Genomic DNA, 17,558 nt, shown 5'->3' with positions numbered 1-17,558 from the left:
TTGATTCCGCAACAGGCAATTGTCGGTCAGTCAGTCGCCCATTGTTCGCCACCAACAACGAGTGCCGCTCGTCACTCGCCGCCAAAGTCTCTTGTTGTTGTTCTCTCTTCGACGACTTTGCATCAAGCACTCCATCTCGCGCTCCTCTGTACCCTTATCACCAAGGCAAGAGCAGCAACAATGTCTACTGTCGATAGTGTGCTTAAGCAGACCTCTGGTGATGTTGCCCGTGAAGCCGAGGTAAGTCTTGTCTCCACTTCGAGCAACAGGTTTGTTGACAACCCAGGTCGAACGTATCATCAGGGCATTCAAGCTCAAGTAAGTCGTCGCATACGCCCTTCGACCCATGACTGACGCCCAGCCCGTACGATATCCTTGACCTTCCAATCTTTGCGGACGACTCGACCGTCAAGAAGACGTATCGTAAGAAGTCCTTGCTGATCCACCCGGACAAGTTCAAGCATGAGCGTGGTGACGAGGTGCGTGGCGTGCGTCTTTGTGAACCTTGTGCTGACTCGATTCCCCCTTCACAGGCGTTTGACTTGCTTAAAAAGGTAAGGCAATTCTCTTCATGGGACCACGTTCAGTTTCTGACTTTACAGGCTGAGGGCCAGTTGTTGGAGAAGTCTAAGCGTGAAGAGATTGACGGCATCATGACTTATGCTCGCACTTTGGTGCTTAAGAGGTGAGCACCTTGGGCAAAACTCAGAGCTCACATCGCAGTGTGCTCGGCGCAGGCTACTCACTCGGCGTGACCACCGACGACCCCCGTCTGGCCAATCTCACGCCGTCGTTTGAGGCTCAGATTCGCACCCAAGCCAAGGAGTTGTTTGTCGAGGATGAGCTCTCGAAGCGAAGGTGAGTGGCATTAGTACCGGCTGTCGACACTAGCTGACTTTGATGCAGGAGAACAAAGCTTGCCCACGCCAATGAGGGAGAGGAGCGCGCCCGCCAAGAAGCCGAAGTCGCCAACCGGAAGCGCAAAAAGGAGGAGCAAGTCAAGTGGGAAGGTGAGTAGCATTGTCATTACACTTCTGCTCAATGGTCACCGCTGCCTGTCCCTCGGGACGAGGACTTACCACATCTCCTCCACAGGACAAGCTCGGTCGTCACCGTCTCGTCGATGTTGTTGCTTCACATCACAACTCCCATTCCTCCCACTTCCTGTCTACTACCGCGTAAGAGACAAGTGCTGACGCTATTCTCCCCGACTATTCCCGTGCCGCTTACATGACTTGCCTCCCTGCAGAGAACCGCGAAGAGCGCGTCGGCAACTGGCGCAACTTCCGCACCGTCACGGAAGTCAAGAAGGCCAAGAAGGCCAAGAAGAACCTCAACGTGCTGGGCTAGTGGCAAGTGTGATAACCCCCCGTTTCTGCATCCCTCTCCCCACCGCGAGACACTTCTATTGACAGGCATGTATGTAATTATAATACTTTGTGGTGGCCACTGCGCGTCGGTAACCTATGGCAATGCTGGGTATGTTGCAGCCGTCCGTGCGTCGGTATCCAGCGGCGCGTCTAGCTAGGTCTCTCTCTCTCTCGCTCTGTGCACTCGCGTCTAGCTCTTTCTGCCCGCAGTCGGTCCGAGACCAACCCTCCCATTGGCCTCGAGGATGCTGATGACCTGGCTGGGGGTCACGAACCACGACCAGCCCTTGCCGCCGTCCGTGCCCGGCGCGACGGGGTACTTGAGCACGCCCTTGAACTTGAGCGGGGGCACGAGCACGTGCAGGTGGATGTGGTGCACGCTGCTGAAGGGCGGGATGTGGAATCCCATGCGCACGTCGGGGCCGGGGCGGAGCGCGCGCGCGCGGGCGAACATGCGCTCGACTGGGGCGTGAGCTCTTCGCCTTCTGCCAGCTCCTCACTCAACGCCGCGTCGGGCGCGCGCAGCTCGCGCACCGTCGACACGTGTCTCCGCGGGATGACGAGCAGGTGTTCCCGGGCAGCAGGCGAGCGGTCATGGAAGACGATGAGCTCGTCGTCCTGTCGTCAGTCGTCAGCAGAGCGGCGGCGCCAAACCCACCTCGTAGGCGATGTTGAAGCCCCGCTCGCGGGTCACGTCGCAGAACACGCAGCCGCGGACGTACGCCTCGTCGCCGCCGTTGAGGGACGCGCGCTCCGCGTCATTATTGTCTGGGGGCCGCTTTTGGCGTCCAAAGCACGAGAGGTAGCGCATGCGTGCTGGTGTGGACGGGTGGGAGATGGTGAGATTGGTGCGATGGGCGCGAGCGAGATGGGTTGTGCGTGATGATATGCGGGGTCCCCGCGTTGGGTGTGGCGGGCGTGGTGGGAGGTTGCAGGTCTACCGCCGACCAGCTTCGCCTAGCTTGCCCGTGTGCCAGTGTCGGTTGCTCGAGGAGCACTCGATTCTCTCGCATGGGATGCATTTCGATAAGGGTATTGGAGAGGGATATGCCACTTCTTTCATCTGCTCTCTGGTTGCACAGGACTCGGTAACTACGCCGAAGAGCCACGCTCCTAGTTGGCCAGAGGAGCCCTTGGAAACACAAAATCTGACTGCCTCACAAGAGATTAGCGACCGGACTCCCAGGTTGCAGAGTACGCCCATATGCTCCATGCAGAGTTTGCCCCAGACTGGCCTCCTGCTCACCCGCACACTGTGGCCACGCCCCATGTTCCAGCAGTCCCCTCCTCACCGTTTGCCCAGTTAGTCGCCCCTGTAAACCTCAACGCAACACCCCTCAACAGCCCAACATCCCAGTGCAATGTAGGTGGAATCTCATGACAAAGTACCCGCTATCATGTGGAGAGGGGCTTACTCGTCGTCCTCAGCCTCCTCCTCCTCGTCCTCCTCCTCCTCAGACTCCTCCTCGGACTCCTCCTCCTCCTCCTCGCGCTGGGCCTCGAGGACGGCGGTGGCGATACGGTCAAGGTCACGCATGCCGTCCTGCGAGATCTTGCGGCCACCGTCGGGGTGGGCCTCAAGGACACCAATCTTCTCGAGGGCCTGGACAACCGAGCGCTCGACACCGGTGGCCGAGTCACGGTGGTGGCCGGGGCGGACACCGCGGCGGTGCTTGGTGCCGTGGAGCTTGGCGAGGGCACCGACACCGACGTGCTTGCGGAGGTAGATGTGGCGGGCGACCGAGGCTGTGGGGGTTAGTACATTGTGTTGGCGGGAGGTGGGCAGAGGTTGAGGAGTGACAGGTTTTTCGACCTGGTCAAGCGACATTACACCAGCTTGACCAACGTCTTCCCGCGTCCCGCTCCCATCCTCTGCACGTGCTTGCTCGACTCACCGGCACGGACGTAGTACCAGTCGGGGTCGTAAGGAGCAAGCTCCTTCTGGGCACCGGTCTTGACAATGTCAACCCAGGTGGGGATCTCGAGCTTGCCCGAGCGCTTGAGGTGGCTGGAGTAGGCCTTGATGAACTCCTCGGCACTGTTGGGCGGGACGCATGTGCGTGTCGTGGTGATGGGCGAGCGGAGAGGGCAAAGGTCAAGAAGTACGCAGCAGACGCACGATAGTCAGCACTCTGATCTCTGAGGATACTCGCAGACCGCATCCAACATGCGACGATCCGGATTCCTTCCCCGTTCCAACGGGCAGAGACTTTTGTATGTTTTCCCCCTAGTGTGTACACGCTCTCGCCGTCCCCAGCAGGCCCTCTGAGCGCGTAGCTCGAGGTCGCCAGAGCCGTCTGAACATTTTTGTCCCCCAGCTAGCTTTTCAAGTGTCTCGTGTCGCGCGTATTCACGCTTGGAACGGGTTGGGGATCGTCGGCGTCCTTGTCGTTGATGCGGTCCTGCTTGACACGTACGAGACGTCGCGAACACCGGGCATGATGGGCGATGTGTTTTTTGATGGATAGGAGGTGTTGAAGGTGAGGTAGACGAGCTGTTGTACGAGCACCGAGCGGACAGGAGGGACGAGGACTGGCGAGCGAGCGGCCACAGTCCCCAGCCACTGCAGGCGACCACCCAGGCGGGCTCAGAATCTTTCGAAAGCTGGCCGGAGATTCGGCAATTTGGTGTGGCACTCTGAAAGGCCACGTGGTAAATGGTTATGTAATATTATGGATTATGTAATAGCTCGACGATCCCCACCTCCACTTCAAGATTTCAGAGTTGACCTCGCGATTCAAGTCCAGCCTGAGAATTGCAACAACAATATCGTCCTAGACAGCGATACAATGTGAGTAGAGGTCAGCTGCGACGGGGCCAGACCACTAACACACACAGGTCTCGACTAATCTTCCTCAACCTCCCACCGTCGCTCACGCCCGACGGCTTCAAGGCCAAGCTCACCGAGCCCAAGTCGCTCAAGTCGGCCCTCGTGACCGACACCAAGCTCGTGCCCAAGCGCCGCTTCGCGTTCGTCGGCTACAGCACCGAAGACGAGGCAAAGGCTGCCAAGGAGTGGTTTGACGGCAGCTTTGTGTTTGGCGGCGGCAAGGTCAAGGTCGACTTTGTGCGCGATGAGGTAGGTTGTGAAAGTCACGCGAAGGCTGACAACCGACAGCCTCTGGCACCCAAACCCGCCAAGCGGGCCAAGATTTCCAAGGAGACAGAAGAGGAGGAGCAGGATACACCCCAGCCCAAGGCCGGACCCTCGAAGCGGCTAAAGGAGTTCATGGACGTGATGAAGGGTGTTGACCCAACCGCCGTGGACCACTCGGCGGCGGCGGTTCCAGGCGAGGCTGGCTGGGTCGCCGAGGGCACCAAGGCTGCCAAGGCCAAGGCCAGCAGCAAGGGCAAGGAGAGGGCAACGCCTGAGGCCGAGTCTGGAGATGAGGCCGGCGAGGGCGACGAGGACGACGATGACGCGGCATGGCTCGCTCGCCGCCAGAAGGCGATCGCTGGAGACGACGGCGACGAGCCAGCAGCACCGAAGGTCGACCCCGAGGACGCCCTTATCCTCTCCACAGGACGCCTGTTCGTCCGCAACCTCGCATTCATCGCAACGGCCGAGGGCCTCCAGGCTCACTTTGAGCGATTCGGGCCCGTGGTCGATGTCCACATGCCAGTCTCGCAGCAGACTGGCGAGCCTCTCGGCACTGCGTTCATCCTCTTCCGGGAAGCCGAGGACGCGCTCTCGGCCCGTCGCACCCTCGACAAGACGACCTTCCAGGGCCGACTGCTCCACGTTCTCCCTGGCCGTGCTCGCCCTGGTCAGCAGGCCGCTGCCGCCGCCAATGCCGACGCTGTGACCAACGGCAAGGTCCTCGGCAAGGCTGCCCTGGCGCGCGGAGAGGTCAAGAACACTGTGGACGAGAAGCGGAAAGCGGACAGCGCCAAGGGTGTCAACTGGGCGAGCATGTACATGAACGTGAGTGGGACAGACGCGCAGGGGTTGGGCAGCACTGACGAAGCATCAGAGCGACGCCGTCGCGGCATCAGTCGCCGACCGCATGGGTGTGTCCAAGGCCGACCTTTTGAGCGGCAACGATGCCGACGACGTCAGCCCGGCCGTCAAGCTGGCCCTTGCCGAGACGCAAGTGATCGCCGAGACCAAGGAGTACTTTGAGAAGGAGGGCATTGTGGTCGAGTCGCTGCAGCCCAAGGTTCCCCGATCGCAGACCACCATTCTGGTCAAGAACATTCCCTACGGCACCACTATCCAGGCGCTTCAGGACCTCTTCGCTCCTCACGGTGACCTCAAGCGCGTGCTTCTCCCTCCTGCTGGCACCCTTGGTGTGATCGAGTTTGCCAACGCAATGGACGCCGGACGCGCCTTCCGCGCACTGGCGTACCGCCGCCTCGGCAACGCCGTCATCTACCTCGAGAAGGGACCTGTGGGCATGTTCAAGAACCCCGACACGATCTCGACGCCAGCCGAGAAGGAGGCACAGGAGCGCGCTCGCTTGGCCGAGAAGGTCGCCGAGGCCGAGGAGGCGCTCCGCGACCAGCCTGCCGAGTCGGACGAGGCTGGTGCGACCCTCTTCCTCAAGAACCTCGCCTGGGCTACGACGACCGAGCGCCTCTCCTCTGTGCTCTCCTCCCTTCCTGGCTTCTCGTTTGCCCGTGTTCAGACCAAGCCTGACCCCAAGAAGCCTGGCGCTCGCCTCTCGATGGGTTACGGTTTCGTCGGCTTCCAGACCAAGAAGGATGCCAAGAAGGCTCTTGGCGGTCTGCAGGGCTTCGAGGTCGATGGACACGCCCTGGACGTCAAGTTTGCTCAGCGCGGCGCCGACGAGGTGGAGCGCGAGTCCAAGACCAAGGGCAGCAGCAGCGAGATGGCCGGCAAGACCAAGGGCACCAAGGTGCTGGTCAAGAACTTGCCATTCGAGGCGACCAAGAAGGACGTCCGTGCCCTGTTCAGCGTGTACGGTACGCTCAAGTCGCTCCGTCTGCCCAAGAAGGCCACTCTGTCTGCCACTGGCTCGTCATCCTCCCGTGGTTTCGCCTTCCTCGAGTTTACGACGCACGCCGAGGCGCAGCGAGCCATGGACGCCCTCAAGCACACACATTTGCTGGGCCGCCACCTCGTGTGTCAGTGGGCCAACGACGCCGACTCGGTCGATGTCGACGCTCTCCGCGAAAAGGTCAGCCGGGACGCCCGTCTCGGCGACGTTGGCGGACGCAAGCGCAAGCTCGACCTCACCGGCAAGGGCGATGTGGACGAGAACGACGGTCTCGAAGTGTAGACGTGTACCATTAGTTGGTGTAGGATCAATCATCATTACTTTTGCATATTACATTACGTCCATGCTGGATGCGAGTATATTATAGGGCTGCTGCGGGGCGGCGTGTGGAGGGTGTGGGGGCGCGTGTATGGCGCGTATGAGTTGCGTGTATGAGGTGGCGCGTGTTTGTGTGTGCGGTGGGGGCTGAGGCTGGCGCGTGTAGGGCCCTAGTGAACAACAGTGTGGTGGTGTACAGGAGGAGAGGGGGGAGGGAGGGAGGGCTACCACGCCTTGGTCTGCGTCGCGTCCTCGATCTGGCGTCTGTCAGCGGCGTTGAAGGGGGCAAGAGGGCACACGCACCAAGGCGCGCACGGCGCCGAGTTCAGCAGGCGGCAGCTCGACGACGCTCGCGTCGCTCTGGCTGGAGCGCGACGACGCGGGGCTGGCAAGCGGCGGTGCCAACGCCGAAGGCGACAACTCGTCAATGGGCGACATCTCGACCGGGCCCGTACCCGGCGTGGGGGGCACCATGGGCGTGGTGAGGAGGAACCAGAGCGTCTCTTTTGCGCGCCACACGAGGCTGGGAGCGGCGGACATGGCGGCGGGGTTGGTTCGGCGGATCGGCGTACTACGTACAGTACGGCGTATTATAATGCTCGAGGCCGGGTCGTGCGATCGTGCGCGTATTATAACGGTCGGGTCGTGCGGGGCGCGTCGAGAAACTAAGTACAATGTCAAGATGGTCACGCTGTTGCCGCCCAACTTGTGCCAAGGGTGGCTCGTCTCGGCTGACTGACTGCTCACAAACTGCCCGTTGTGCCGCAAATCCTCAGCGGCCAGGAACGAGCGGGCTTGGCCTTGTTTGGCGCCGGCCGACAACAGCAAACAATATGGAGCGGCGGCCGTTTTCTGCACCTCGCTCGGCCTGACGTCATGCCACGACTCAGAGATGATGGGGCTTACTTCAGCCTGGGGAGGAGGAGGAGCAAGGGGCCCGAAGGCATGCTCTGGATGGACTCATGAGCACCGGCGCTCTCTGCCGTGCTTGGCTGGTGCTGCTCGACTGACTTCTGCTGGTGAACCAACTCGCTCACCTGGGCCTCCACTCGCCCGCCCGTCAGCCGTGCCTATGTAAACCTCCGTGTTGCTCTGTCCGTCGGAAGAAGCGCTGCAAGTGCCACAGCAACTGGTATCCCTCTGCCTCGGTGGTGTCCATCTCCCTCTCCCCACAATCTTGTAACCTGGATGACTCCGACTCTTGGCCGTTGTCCAGCCATCGCATCAAGTTGACGCAAAAACGAATAATCTTGTTTCGGAAGGTTGACGCTGAGTGACTGGCCGGCCTGCCTCGACTTGTCGCGGGAAGGGGTGCCCGCGGGAACAAATTCAAAAGTCGATCGGGACGTCAGCAGGCAGCCACGCGACTGTCTGCCGTCCGCCGTCCACTGTCCGCCGTAACAATGTCACCGACCCCGCGATCAATTGCCGTTGACACGTAGATCGTACACAACATTTACTCCTCCATCACTCCTCTCCACTCGACCACACACCACGACCCACGCACCATGCCAGCCCTCGGACTACGAGCATCGCGCGCGCGTCTCATCGCCGTCGCTGTCGCCGTCGCCTTGTGCTTCGCGACCCGCGTGTCGGCCGACTCCAAGGTCAGTACAGCTACTTGCTTGCCCGCTTGCGGGAGATGCTGCTGCATGATAAGACGGCGGCAGGCCGGCGAAATCTGATCTGACCCCCCCGCCCAGGCGCAGACCGTCTTCGAGGCGCCCCACGGTAGCAACGAGCACTCGACCACCATGCGCGCCGTGTTCGAGTTCCTCTTCCCCTTCAAGAGCCCTGCGTACAACTCTAGTGTGTTTAGGCTGGAGGCCAGCTATCGCCGTTAGCCACTGACACACTCAGTCCTCGGCACCTTCTACATCTCGTCTATCCCCAACTTTATCCTCGCGGCCGTCCCCGCTGACCTGGAGCCCTCGTCGTTGAATACCATGATTGCGTTCGCAACCGGTGGTCTCCTCGGCGACGTCTTCCTCCACCTCGTCCCCCATGCATTCTTCGGCGAGGGCGACCACGAGGAGGGCCGCAAGATTGTCGTTGAGGAGAAGCGCAACATTGTTATTGGGTAGGTGGTCGTTGTTTATCGGCTGGCGGGGTGATTGCGGCTAACTCGCCCAAGCGGCGCTATCTTCCTCGGATTCGCCGCCTTCTTCGTCCTGGACAAGACTATGCGTGTGCTCAACTACTCGGCTGGTAACGAGGAGGGAGGCCACGGTCACAGCCACAGCCACGGTCACGGCCACAACCACGGTCACTCGCACGGCGAGTCGACGGCCGTCAAGAAGTCGGAGGGCGAGCTCAAGAAGCGCAAGAACGGCAGCGACGACAAGGCCGAGGTTGTCGAGGCCGAGAAGCCCAAGGAGGCCAACGCTTCGCTCAAGCTCTCGGCTTATCTTAACCTCTTTGGCGACTTTACGCACAACATTACCGACGGCCTCGCCATGGCGGCCAGCTTCTACTCGAGCCCTCAACTTGGCGCCGTCACCACGATCGCCACATTCTGCCACGAGATCCCTCACGAGGTACGTTGGCGGAGGCGGTGGGCGCCACGGTCGTGGCTTTCCAATACACAGCGGCATTGCTAACACGTGTGATAGGTTGCAGACTACTCCATCCTCATCAAGTCTGGCTTCACAAAGTGGCAGGCCATGGGCTCCCAGTTCTTCACGGCCGTCGGTGCGTTCGTTGGCACCTTCCTTGGTATTTGGATCGCAGAGACCACTGGATCGGGCAACGTCGACTCTGCGCTCAAGGTTGGCGAGGGATTCTTTGGCACCTCTGTTGGTGGCGGCGAGCTGGTGATTCCCATGACCGCAGGTGGTGAGTCCAATGTCCCTGGGGAGGCTTGTGCCATGGCGTTGACGCGTATTACTTTTAGGCTTCCTCTACATTGCCAGCGTCAGTGTCATCCCCGAGCTCCTCGACGAGTCGCGCAGCGCCAAGCAGGCGCTCAAGGAGGTGAGCGCAGTGTGCTTTGTCGACGTGCGCAGTGCAATTGCTGACAATGGGGTGTAGTACGCCGCCATGGCGTTCGGCGTGTTTTGCATGGTGAGTCGCGAACAAGACGCGTTATCGCGTCCCCTGATGATCACCACTGACGTCACCCTCAGGCGGTCATTGCTTGGAACGAGTAGAGAGAGAGACACACGGTGGAGAGTAGCATCTGAGCATGGTGGCACTGGGCACTAACGACGAGTGATTCTCTGCTATACATCAATCTTGCATGGATAGAAGAAGGTTGAAAGTGTAGACGTATGCCTTACGACACGACGCGTAAAGGGCGCGGCAGTGTTTGATTAGGATTGTTGGGTGCGCCTAATCCCTGAAGGTTGTTGGGTGGAGCGCGTGGAGTCGAAGGGCAGCATTACAATTACAAAGTCGAGGCTCTGGGCACGGTGGGGGCGGCATTAGCAGCCACGGTTAGTCGGGCCCAGGGCCCACTCGGCTGGATCCAGGGGCAGTGGACGGCGAGGCAATGCAATGCATTGCGACTGAGAAGAGTAAGACGTGTGTGGGTTTGCAGTGCTCTTGTGCGGGCGGTGAGTTTGTTAGCTTTTTGACCCGCCACCCGACATGACGACTGCCACTCTTGGCAATTTTGGCCGGCCGAGCAAGTGTAGCAAGCAGCCGCAGTCGTCAGTCATGCTGCAAGTCATGGTGGTTTTCCACCCACCCGCCGCCTCCTTAGTCGTTTCTTTGCCCCACACCCCCCCCCTCCATCCTTCCATCCAACACTACTACTTGCCGTGCATTTTCTAGTCTTGCTGCACTGCACTTCTTCCCATTTACAGACTAGGATAGGCACATCAACTACCGCGTTACCACAACAACAACATGAGCGACAAGCACATTGCGACCTTCACCTGGGTCGCCGGGCCGACCACGGTACGTCGTCCTTGAGCAAACACACACACACACCAATCTCCCCACATCCACACTGTTCCATCCGAGGAAGCGTGACGAAAATACACCCACAACCCCCATGTGTGCATGGCGTACTCTCTCGTACTCTGCACGCCCATCACTGCTCGCTTCTGCTGCTTGCTTCTGTCCTCCGAACTCTGTTCACGCCTCCTTTGGAACACTGCGCTGACCCCGTGTGATTGCCATCCCCACCTGGATCGCGCCCACCCACCTCCACTTGGTTACAACCGACTGGCGTGACCCGTTTTGATTTTTATCTTGACGTGATTCCCCCGGTTACATTCCACCCTTGGCTCGGAACGGCCGATTCCAACGACATGCTACTACACGACAACAGGTCAACGTCGCCGGAAACTTCAACAACTGGTCAGAATCCGACACGGCCTTGATCAGGCAGGAGGATGGCACCTTCTCGGGCAAGGTCCCCCTTCCTTGGGGTGAGAAGATCACCTTCAAGTTCATCGTCGACGGCGAGTGGAAGATCCACGACACCGAGGCGACCGAGACTGGTGCGTTGCGCGGCTGATGCGTCGAGTGTGAGCCGTATCACTGACACGAGTGTTTTAGATGAGCACGGAAACGTGAACAACGTGAGTGACGACATGCCGCCGCCCAGAGCGCGCGCTGGTACTAACTGCGACCGTGCAGGTCTACACGGCCCCCTCCAAGTCCGAGGTCGTCGCGGCCCCTGCCCAGGGCGAGGAGCCTTCCCTCACTGCTGCCGAGCCCAAGGCCGCCGCTGCCACCCACGGCACCGCCGAGGTGACCCCTGCCACCCAGCCGTCTTCGGAGCCTTCCCTCGGCGCCGCGCAGGAGAAGGTCGCTGAGCCCGCCACCCTCGAGGCCACTGTCCCTACGCCTGCTGCCGACGCCCCCGAGGCGACCCAGAAGTCTGTTGGCGAGACCGTCTCGTCGCACGCTGGCGCCATTGGCGGTATCGCCGCTGCCGGTGCCGCCGCTCTCGGCGGTGCTGCCGTCGCTGCCACCAAGGCCACTGGCATTGACGTTGCCAAGCCCGCTCCTGTGAGTAGATCACTGGATCTCAATGGCGTGTCTGACTCGCGGCAGATCTCCGTCGAGGACGCCAAGGACCGCGGCATCGACGTCGCCTCGCTCCCCAAGGTCGACGGCCCTACCGACGCCGTCTCGCCTGCTGGCTCGGCTCCTCCCGTTGACGCTGTCAACCAGCTCCAGAACGTCGTCCAGGGCCTCGACAAGCCCGAGGTTCCGGCCCCTGTCGCTCAGGTCGCCGAGAAGGTCACTGCCCCTGCTACCGGTGAGTAACAGTTGTGTGGCTCTCTACGCCCGTGCTAACAGCAACAGGCGTCCCCGTTGTTCCCGTGAACGCTCCTGTTGAGGCCGTTGACGCCGCTGCCACGTCTGCGCCCGAGGATGTCAGCTCGGCTACCGCTGCTGCCCTTGCCGCCCCCGTCGAGCCCGTCGTTCCTGTCACCGACGCTGCCGCTCCTGTTGCCGACGCTGCCGCTCCTGTCACCGACGCTGCTGCTCCCGTTGTCGCCGCCCCCGAGGCCGTCGCCGCTGACGTTGCCCCTGCTGCGCCCGCCGCTGCCGACAAGGCTGTTGAGGCCCCCAGCTCCAACAAGGGTGCCATTGCCGGTGCCACTGCCGCCGTCGCTGGCCTTGGTGCTGCCGGCGTTGCCGGCGCCGCTGCCTTTGCCAACAAGGGCAAGGACGCTGCCACCGGCGCTGCCACCGGCGCTGCCAACGGCGCTACTGATGCCGCCAAGGGCGTTTCCGACAAGGCCACTGCCGCCGTTGGCGGTGTCACCGGCTCTGCCCCCTCCACCCCCGCTGCTCTCGACGGCGTGTCCAAGACTACCAGCGACGCCGCTGGCAAGGCTACTGGCGCCGTCGGTGACGTCGCCGGCAAGGCCGCCGGTGCTGCCAACAAGGCCATCGACTCCGCCACCGGTGCTGCCAACAAGGCCGTCGACTCTGCCACCGGTGCCGTTAGCGGCCTCGGCTCTGGTGCCTCTGGTGCTTTCGGTGGCGTTACCTCTGGTGCTACTGATGCTGCCAAGGGTACCGCTGACCGTGCCACCGCGGGCCTCAACAAGGCCGCCGACGCTACAACCGGTGCCGTCTCGGGCGCTGCTTCCACCGCCACTGACGGCGCCAAGTCGGCTGCTGGCGGCATCAAGGGTGCCTTCGGCAAGGTCACCGGCTCCTCGGCCACTACTCCCAACGCTCCTAGCGGCGTGACCGACTCTGTCAGCAACACGGCCACGGCCGCTACCGACTCGGCCAAGGGTGCCGCCGATGCCACTACGGGTGCCTTCAGCGCTACCGCTGACAAGGCGACCACCCTCGCCAAGGACGGCGCTGCCGGTGTCACTGGCGGTGCTCAGAAGGCTAGCGACTTTGGCGGCAACGTCTTCAACAAGGCCAAGGACGCTACTGGCAGTGTTTACACGACTGCTGCTTCCACCCCTGGTGCCGCTGCCGGTGCTGCTGGTGGTGCTGTCGACTCGGCCGCTACCGTTTCGAAGGACGCCGCTAGCAACGTCACTGGCGCCGCTTCCCAGGGCGCCACTGCCACCACCGACGCCGCGGGCAAGGCTGTTGGCGCTACCACCGACGCCGCTGGCAACGTCAGCTCTTCGGCCCAGAAGACTGTCTCCGGCGCCTTTGACTCTGCCAAGGAGGCCACTACCCCCGCCGCTAGCGCCCTTGCCTCGACACCAGCTGCCGTCAGCGACGCCGCCACTGGCGCCGTCAACGGTGCCTCCGGCGCTGCCACCAACGCTGGCAACGCCGTCAGCAACTTTGCCAAGGACGCCCAGCAGTCGGTCTCGCAGTCAGCCACTCAGGCATCCGACGCTGCCGCCGAGCACGCTGCCAAGCTCAAGAAGCGCAAGTCTGGCTTCTTTGGCAAGCTCAAGGCCGCCTTCAAGAAGAACAAGGACTAGACACGCTCCCCCAGCTGGTTTTGGTTTCCTCGGGTCCTTGCGCTTGTCTCTGCCTAATCAACAATAATTCTTGGCGTGCGCAACCCTGCCGCTCTCTCCCACTTTTTTCCTTTTGCACTCTCATACCCACCACCACACACTCGAGTCTGTACTTGTTGCGATCGATAATCACAGGTAGATTTTGATTCATCTCTAGCGGTACACACATGCTGTCGTCGTCTTGTTTTGCGTTATCCTATTCTTGCGAGTCGTCTGCGCGCGTGCGCAGGCCTGCTGTAAGCTGTATGCAATGAATGGCAAATGACATTGGGCGTGAGTGGTGTCTGGATGATATCGATACATCAACACGGGACAAGAGCCCAGTCTATGGCACTCTCTGTGCGCGGTCGCCGCCTCCCGCCTCCTCCTCGTCCCCAAGCCTGCGCGCACGCCTATGGCTCCTCGGTCCGACGATGGCCCTTGAACATGGCCTTGACGCCAACGTCTGCGGGGCTTGCGCTGCGGCTACCGCCGCCGTGCGGACGCATTCTCTTCACGGCGGCGGGGTACGCGCCGTCGCCGGGCCGCTTGAGCGGCGTGCCACCGCCTCCAGGCGTGCCGGGCGTTGGGCCGCCGCGCGGGGTCGGCGTGCCCGGCGTGCCGGGGCGCACGCCTGCCGGGTTGGGGCGGTATCCTGGCCCGTGGCCCGGCGGTGCCGACGCGCGCGGCCATGGCGGCCTACCGCTGCCGCCGCCGCCTGAGCCAGGCGGGCCTCCTCCGCGCCGCGGCGCAGTGAACGGCGTGCCGCGCCCGCGGTTCGGCGGCGCGATCGGCGTCGGGGGTGCCCCGCCCGTCGGGGACGGCAGCGCGAGGTCGGGCAGGTCCGGCGCGACCGACTGGCTGAGACGCGCCTGCTTCTTGCGCCGCCGCCGCTCCTCGGCCTCGCGCACGCCGAGCTTCTCGCCCCCCGCGTAGCCGTCCTGCTTGAGCCCCACCTCGAGCTTGGCCGACGCGAGGATGTCGGCCGAGATGAGCGTAATGGTGCCTTCGGGGATCTCGTCGGGGCCCAGCGGCCGCGGAGGGTCGAGCCACTCGCCCACTAGCGGGAGGAGCGAGTGCTCGGCCTGGCTGCCCATAGGCACGGGGTCTGGGGCACGCGTGAGTGGGAGTTGGCTGGCGCAACGCAGGCGATGGTGTAACTCACCGATACAGTCCTCCAACAACCCCACGTAGCCTTTACTCAAGCCCTGCTTCTTGCGCGGGCGCACCGGCTTGTCGCGGCCGCCTGCCGCGGCGCCGTGCCCGTCGGCGCCGCCCTCGTCGTCCGTCTCGGGCACCGGGTCAAAGTATGGGCGGACGTACGAGTTGTACAGGCCGTCGAGGTGGAGCAGGGATATGAGGTCGAGCGACGAGTGGAGGTGTTTTGGCGGGAGGGCTGCGGGTGGGTGTGAGCGCGTGTGTACGTGCTGGGTTGGAACGCGTCGCTGCGTGGTAGGGCGGCGCATACGCTCACGCCTGGCGCACGCAGGATGGCATTGCTAGACACTCACGGTCCCAGTCTGGCAGGATGAGAGCCGGCACGGCGCGGGCGGCTGGTGGTGCTGCTCCTGCTCCTCCGGTGCCGCTGGCCAGAGTCGGCTCTGCCGCATCCGTGTCCATTGCTGAGCGGCTGCTCTCTCCGTTTTTGGGCGCGTCCATCGGGTGGTAGGCGGTTGCGGATGGACGGGTGGGTGGTGAATGAGACACTGGCAAAGGGAGAGTGGGTGGTGGTTGCAATTGCAAGAGTTGTATGTGGTTCAGGGTGGGTCGCTCGTCTCGCTCGGCGGAGGTCAGTCGTCGGCCAGTGGCGGCGTGTTCCTGAAACGCTGTGGCGACAGACACTCCATTGTTGGGGCATCAGGCAACCCGTTGTTCCCCCTCGCACTCTGCATGCACGGTACTGGATTGACATCAATTGTCTATCACAGGAATACAATGACTACAGCATGGTGGAGGAGGAGGCCTGGTCGGGAGGCGCGCGGCACCATTCAGCGTGCATGGGTGTGCGAGGCCAGCTCAGGGCCAGCCGTTTACGAGGGAGAGGCTCTCGAGGCAAGAGCTAGGGGAGGTATTGTCCGAGTTTTTGTTAAAACACAAGAGGTCCGAGGGTGAGAGGGGGCTCCGGTAGGAGTGGGGAGGGTGTCTGGTGCCGATGTAGGGGCGACCATTGGATGGGGCGTCGAGAGGAGTGTCGGAGGTGCTTACTGGTGTTGGCTTCGATCAGCCGCCAACAAAGCGGGGTGAGGGAAGCACTTACGAGCCGCTGAGGGTGGTGTTTATGAACTGGTGGCGGTGATGAGGGCCCCCGGCTCACGCTTCCAATAGGCAGGGGCTGGGAGAGTTAGTAATGCTGGAGACTGCTGCCATCTCAATGCACTCGCCTCCGCCCCAAATGCCGGTCTGGCGAGACTCGAAGTCAGAAGTGGGGCCCGCCTCGGCCCCGGCGGCGCGCTTCCAGCAGGGAGGAGCTGGGAGGGCGTGTTAGTGCTATGATTCTCTACCTCCTAGCACACTCACAACCACCCCAGATACCACCACACTGCCGGGCGTCGAGATTGGAAGTGGAGGTAGGGCCGGCCTCGGCATCAGGGTTGCGCTTCCAGTGAGGAGGAGCTGTGAGTCAGCGACACTCCTGTCCCATCACGAGCTCACCGCCACCCCAGATACCAGTCTGAGCATCGGGGGTGGCCGAGGCGTCGGCCGTGTGCTTCCAGAAGACGGGGCCTGGGTACATGAGTGGGTGGCATCGAACCCCCAAACAGAGGCCACTTACCGGGGAACCACCAGCCGCCGGTAGGCCAGTCGCGCTTCCAGTAGATACGGGTGTCTTTGAACTCAGCCGTGCTCGCTGCCAAGATCGTGGCGCTCACCGTCACGCCAGTAGCCGTCCTGGTGCTTCTCGTCGCCTGGGTCGTCAGCCACATCCTCGTGTCCACGATACAGGAGCGGTGCTGTGGCACGCAGATCCCGACTGCGCAGTTTCCCTCTCTCCTTTCCTCTATCCGAACCGGGGTGCATTGGCCGCCCGCCTGACTTAGAGAATCCACCTTCCATGGTAGTGAGGAGGAGGGAGCATGAGTGCCACCTCGGGGGCCGGGGTGGCCGCGGCCGAGGCTCAAGGGAGGTGAGGGGAGGGGCGGGGAGGTGGAGGAGAGGAGGAGGGGGCACGACGACGGAGCACATCACCACCAAGGCCTACTCACCCATCTCAGTAGGAAGGAGCCCGGCCTCGCGCTTCCAGTAAGGCGGGTCTGCAGTCAGTGCTCGCTCCCAGTGGCTAGACATACTTCCGCCCCAGATCTGGCGGACGTCTAAGTCTGTGGTGGCTGGGGGGTGTGAGCCGTGCCGGGCCGTAGAGACGGGGGAAGGAAGGAGGAGGCTCACGCGGGAGGAGGACGGGGACGGGGACAGCGACGACGCCAGCGACGAAGGCGGCGAGGATGGTGATGAGGACGGGCTTCATTGTTGATGTGGGTAATGAGTGTGGGTTGGTGAACGAGTGTTGCTTGTCTTGAGGGCTATCTTGCGACAGTTGGAAGGCAGGGAAGAAGGTTGGATTCTAGTGCGTGTTGGAGAGTTGGTTGGTGAGCGACGAGGCCGAGGGCGCAAAGATTATATACAGGGGAAGGTGGGGGAAGGTGGAGCGCTACTGCGTCCTGCGGGCCTGCGCCGACCCCCACATTGCAATGCTGCCATCTCGCTAGCGGCTGGCGGCTGGCGGGCGTGCGCAGCTACGGCGAACGGGGGCGCCGGACCGGCAGCGAAGAAGGGAGGAAGGAGGAGCCGGCGGCACCGCGGCAGGGTGACGAGCGCATACACGCAAGCGACCTCATCGTGCATGACCATTCCATGACGTGACTCGGCCACTCGTTTCTGCAGCGAAACATTGCGCTCCCTCGCTCGCGAACAGGCCTCTGATCGTCCGACTTGGCTGACTGACATGGCTGGCTCGACCCTGCCTCATGCCCCGTTCGCGGCGCATGGACGCGCGCGGAGAGGCATCGTGCTCGAGCCAGGCAGGC

The 17,558-nt window shown here is 62.3% G+C and overlaps 9 protein-coding genes across 9 annotated transcripts; 4 read left to right on the top strand and 5 right to left on the bottom strand.

Moving 5' to 3' along the window:
• Positions 1-88: 88 nt before the first annotated feature.
• Positions 89-1,470, top strand: spf31 (J domain-containing protein spf31). The gene is made up of 7 exons (XM_062775738.1): positions 89-240; positions 287-318; positions 362-479; positions 534-685; positions 724-858; positions 907-1,010; positions 1,250-1,470. The coding sequence occupies exons 1-7, from the start codon at positions 181-183 to the stop codon at positions 1,348-1,350; spliced, it is 702 nt and encodes a 233-aa protein (XP_062631722.1). The 5' UTR covers positions 89-180; the 3' UTR covers positions 1,351-1,470.
• Positions 1,471-1,560: 90 nt separating this feature from the next.
• On the bottom strand, positions 1,561-2,181 carry hint3 (Histidine triad nucleotide-binding protein 3; the record flags this gene model as incomplete). Its single annotated transcript, XM_062775737.1, has 3 exons — positions 1,561-1,832; positions 1,871-1,988; positions 2,029-2,181. 3 exons carry the CDS (start codon positions 2,179-2,181, stop codon positions 1,561-1,563), a joined length of 543 nt encoding a protein of 180 aa, XP_062631721.1.
• Positions 2,182-2,633: 452 nt separating this feature from the next.
• Positions 2,634-3,810, bottom strand: rps1902 (40S ribosomal protein S19-B; the record flags this gene model as incomplete). Its single annotated transcript, XM_062775736.1, has 3 exons — positions 2,634-3,116; positions 3,266-3,408; positions 3,725-3,810. 3 exons carry the CDS (start codon positions 3,808-3,810, stop codon positions 2,782-2,784), a joined length of 564 nt encoding a protein of 187 aa, XP_062631720.1. The 3' UTR covers positions 2,634-2,781.
• A 216-nt stretch (positions 3,811-4,026) lies between these two features.
• On the top strand, positions 4,027-6,657 carry MRD1 (Multiple RNA-binding domain-containing protein 1; the record flags this gene model as incomplete). The annotated part of the gene is made up of 3 exons (XM_062775735.1): positions 4,027-4,034; positions 4,209-5,295; positions 5,345-6,657. The coding sequence occupies 3 exons, from the start codon at positions 4,027-4,029 to the stop codon at positions 6,611-6,613; spliced, it is 2,364 nt and encodes a 787-aa protein (XP_062631719.1). The 3' UTR covers positions 6,614-6,657.
• On the bottom strand, positions 6,628-7,310 carry LOC62_07G009188 (uncharacterized protein). Its single transcript, XM_062775734.1, has 2 exons — positions 6,953-7,310; positions 6,628-6,906 (listed from the first exon to the last, which is right to left on the bottom strand). The coding sequence occupies exons 1-2, from the start codon at positions 7,187-7,189 to the stop codon at positions 6,874-6,876; spliced, it is 270 nt and encodes an 89-aa protein (XP_062631718.1). The 5' UTR covers positions 7,190-7,310; the 3' UTR covers positions 6,628-6,873.
• Positions 7,311-8,093: 783 nt separating this feature from the next.
• Slc39a7 (Zinc transporter SLC39A7) lies at positions 8,094-9,914 on the top strand. Its single transcript, XM_062775733.1, has 8 exons — positions 8,094-8,256; positions 8,353-8,458; positions 8,510-8,729; positions 8,784-9,186; positions 9,262-9,484; positions 9,543-9,622; positions 9,680-9,712; positions 9,775-9,914. Exons 1-8 carry the CDS (start codon positions 8,158-8,160, stop codon positions 9,796-9,798), a joined length of 1,188 nt encoding a protein of 395 aa, XP_062631717.1. The 5' UTR covers positions 8,094-8,157; the 3' UTR covers positions 9,799-9,914.
• A 452-nt stretch (positions 9,915-10,366) lies between these two features.
• Positions 10,367-13,824, top strand: PRKAB1 (5'-AMP-activated protein kinase subunit beta-1). Its single transcript, XM_062775732.1, has 6 exons — positions 10,367-10,549; positions 10,926-11,097; positions 11,156-11,178; positions 11,237-11,611; positions 11,657-11,864; positions 11,912-13,824. Exons 1-6 carry the CDS (start codon positions 10,499-10,501, stop codon positions 13,516-13,518), a joined length of 2,436 nt encoding a protein of 811 aa, XP_062631716.1. The 5' UTR covers positions 10,367-10,498; the 3' UTR covers positions 13,519-13,824.
• Positions 13,825-13,949: 125 nt separating this feature from the next.
• Positions 13,950-15,241, bottom strand: LOC62_07G009185 (uncharacterized protein; the record flags this gene model as incomplete). The annotated part of the gene is made up of 3 exons (XM_062775731.1): positions 15,048-15,241; positions 14,702-14,932; positions 13,950-14,644 (listed from the first exon to the last, which is right to left on the bottom strand). The coding sequence occupies exons 1-3, from the start codon at positions 15,193-15,195 to the stop codon at positions 13,950-13,952; spliced, it is 1,074 nt and encodes a 357-aa protein (XP_062631715.1). The 5' UTR covers positions 15,196-15,241.
• A 571-nt stretch (positions 15,242-15,812) lies between these two features.
• LOC62_07G009184 (uncharacterized protein) lies at positions 15,813-16,999 on the bottom strand (the record flags this gene model as incomplete). Its single annotated transcript, XM_062775730.1, has 8 exons — positions 15,813-15,868; positions 16,054-16,149; positions 16,189-16,260; positions 16,310-16,384; positions 16,407-16,487; positions 16,740-16,787; positions 16,824-16,862; positions 16,921-16,999. The coding sequence occupies 8 exons, from the start codon at positions 16,997-16,999 to the stop codon at positions 15,813-15,815; spliced, it is 546 nt and encodes a 181-aa protein (XP_062631714.1).
• Positions 17,000-17,558: the final 559 nt, after the last annotated feature.

This window comes from Vanrija pseudolonga, chromosome 7, assembly GCF_020906515.1.
Source record: "Vanrija pseudolonga chromosome 7, complete sequence".
NCBI lineage: Eukaryota > Fungi > Basidiomycota > Tremellomycetes > Trichosporonales > Trichosporonaceae > Vanrija > Vanrija pseudolonga.
This window is presented reverse-complemented; position numbering and strand designations above follow the sequence as displayed.

Coding starts and splice junctions, on each gene's coding strand:
- LOC62_07G009188 (XM_062775734.1), bottom strand. CDS start 7,189: ATGTCCGCCGCTCCCAGCCTCGTGTGGCGCGCAAAAGAGACGCTCTGG. Junction 6,907..6,952: donor TCGGCGCCGTGCGCGCCTTG/GTGCGTGTGCCC, acceptor GACAGACGCCAG/ATCGAGGACGCGACGCAGAC.
- PRKAB1 (XM_062775732.1), top strand. CDS start 10,499: ATGAGCGACAAGCACATTGCGACCTTCACCTGGGTCGCCGGGCCGACC. Junction 11,179..11,236: donor AGCACGGAAACGTGAACAAC/GTGAGTGACGAC, acceptor GCGACCGTGCAG/GTCTACACGGCCCCCTCCAA. Junction 11,865..11,911: donor GGTCACTGCCCCTGCTACCG/GTGAGTAACAGT, acceptor TAACAGCAACAG/GCGTCCCCGTTGTTCCCGTG.
- Slc39a7 (XM_062775733.1), top strand. CDS start 8,158: ATGCCAGCCCTCGGACTACGAGCATCGCGCGCGCGTCTCATCGCCGTC. Junction 8,257..8,352: donor GCGTGTCGGCCGACTCCAAG/GTCAGTACAGCT, acceptor CCCCCCGCCCAG/GCGCAGACCGTCTTCGAGGC. Junction 9,485..9,542: donor GATTCCCATGACCGCAGGTG/GTGAGTCCAATG, acceptor TATTACTTTTAG/GCTTCCTCTACATTGCCAGC.
- spf31 (XM_062775738.1), top strand. CDS start 181: ATGTCTACTGTCGATAGTGTGCTTAAGCAGACCTCTGGTGATGTTGCC. Junction 241..286: donor ATGTTGCCCGTGAAGCCGAG/GTAAGTCTTGTC, acceptor TTGACAACCCAG/GTCGAACGTATCATCAGGGC. Junction 480..533: donor AGCATGAGCGTGGTGACGAG/GTGCGTGGCGTG, acceptor CCCCCTTCACAG/GCGTTTGACTTGCTTAAAAA.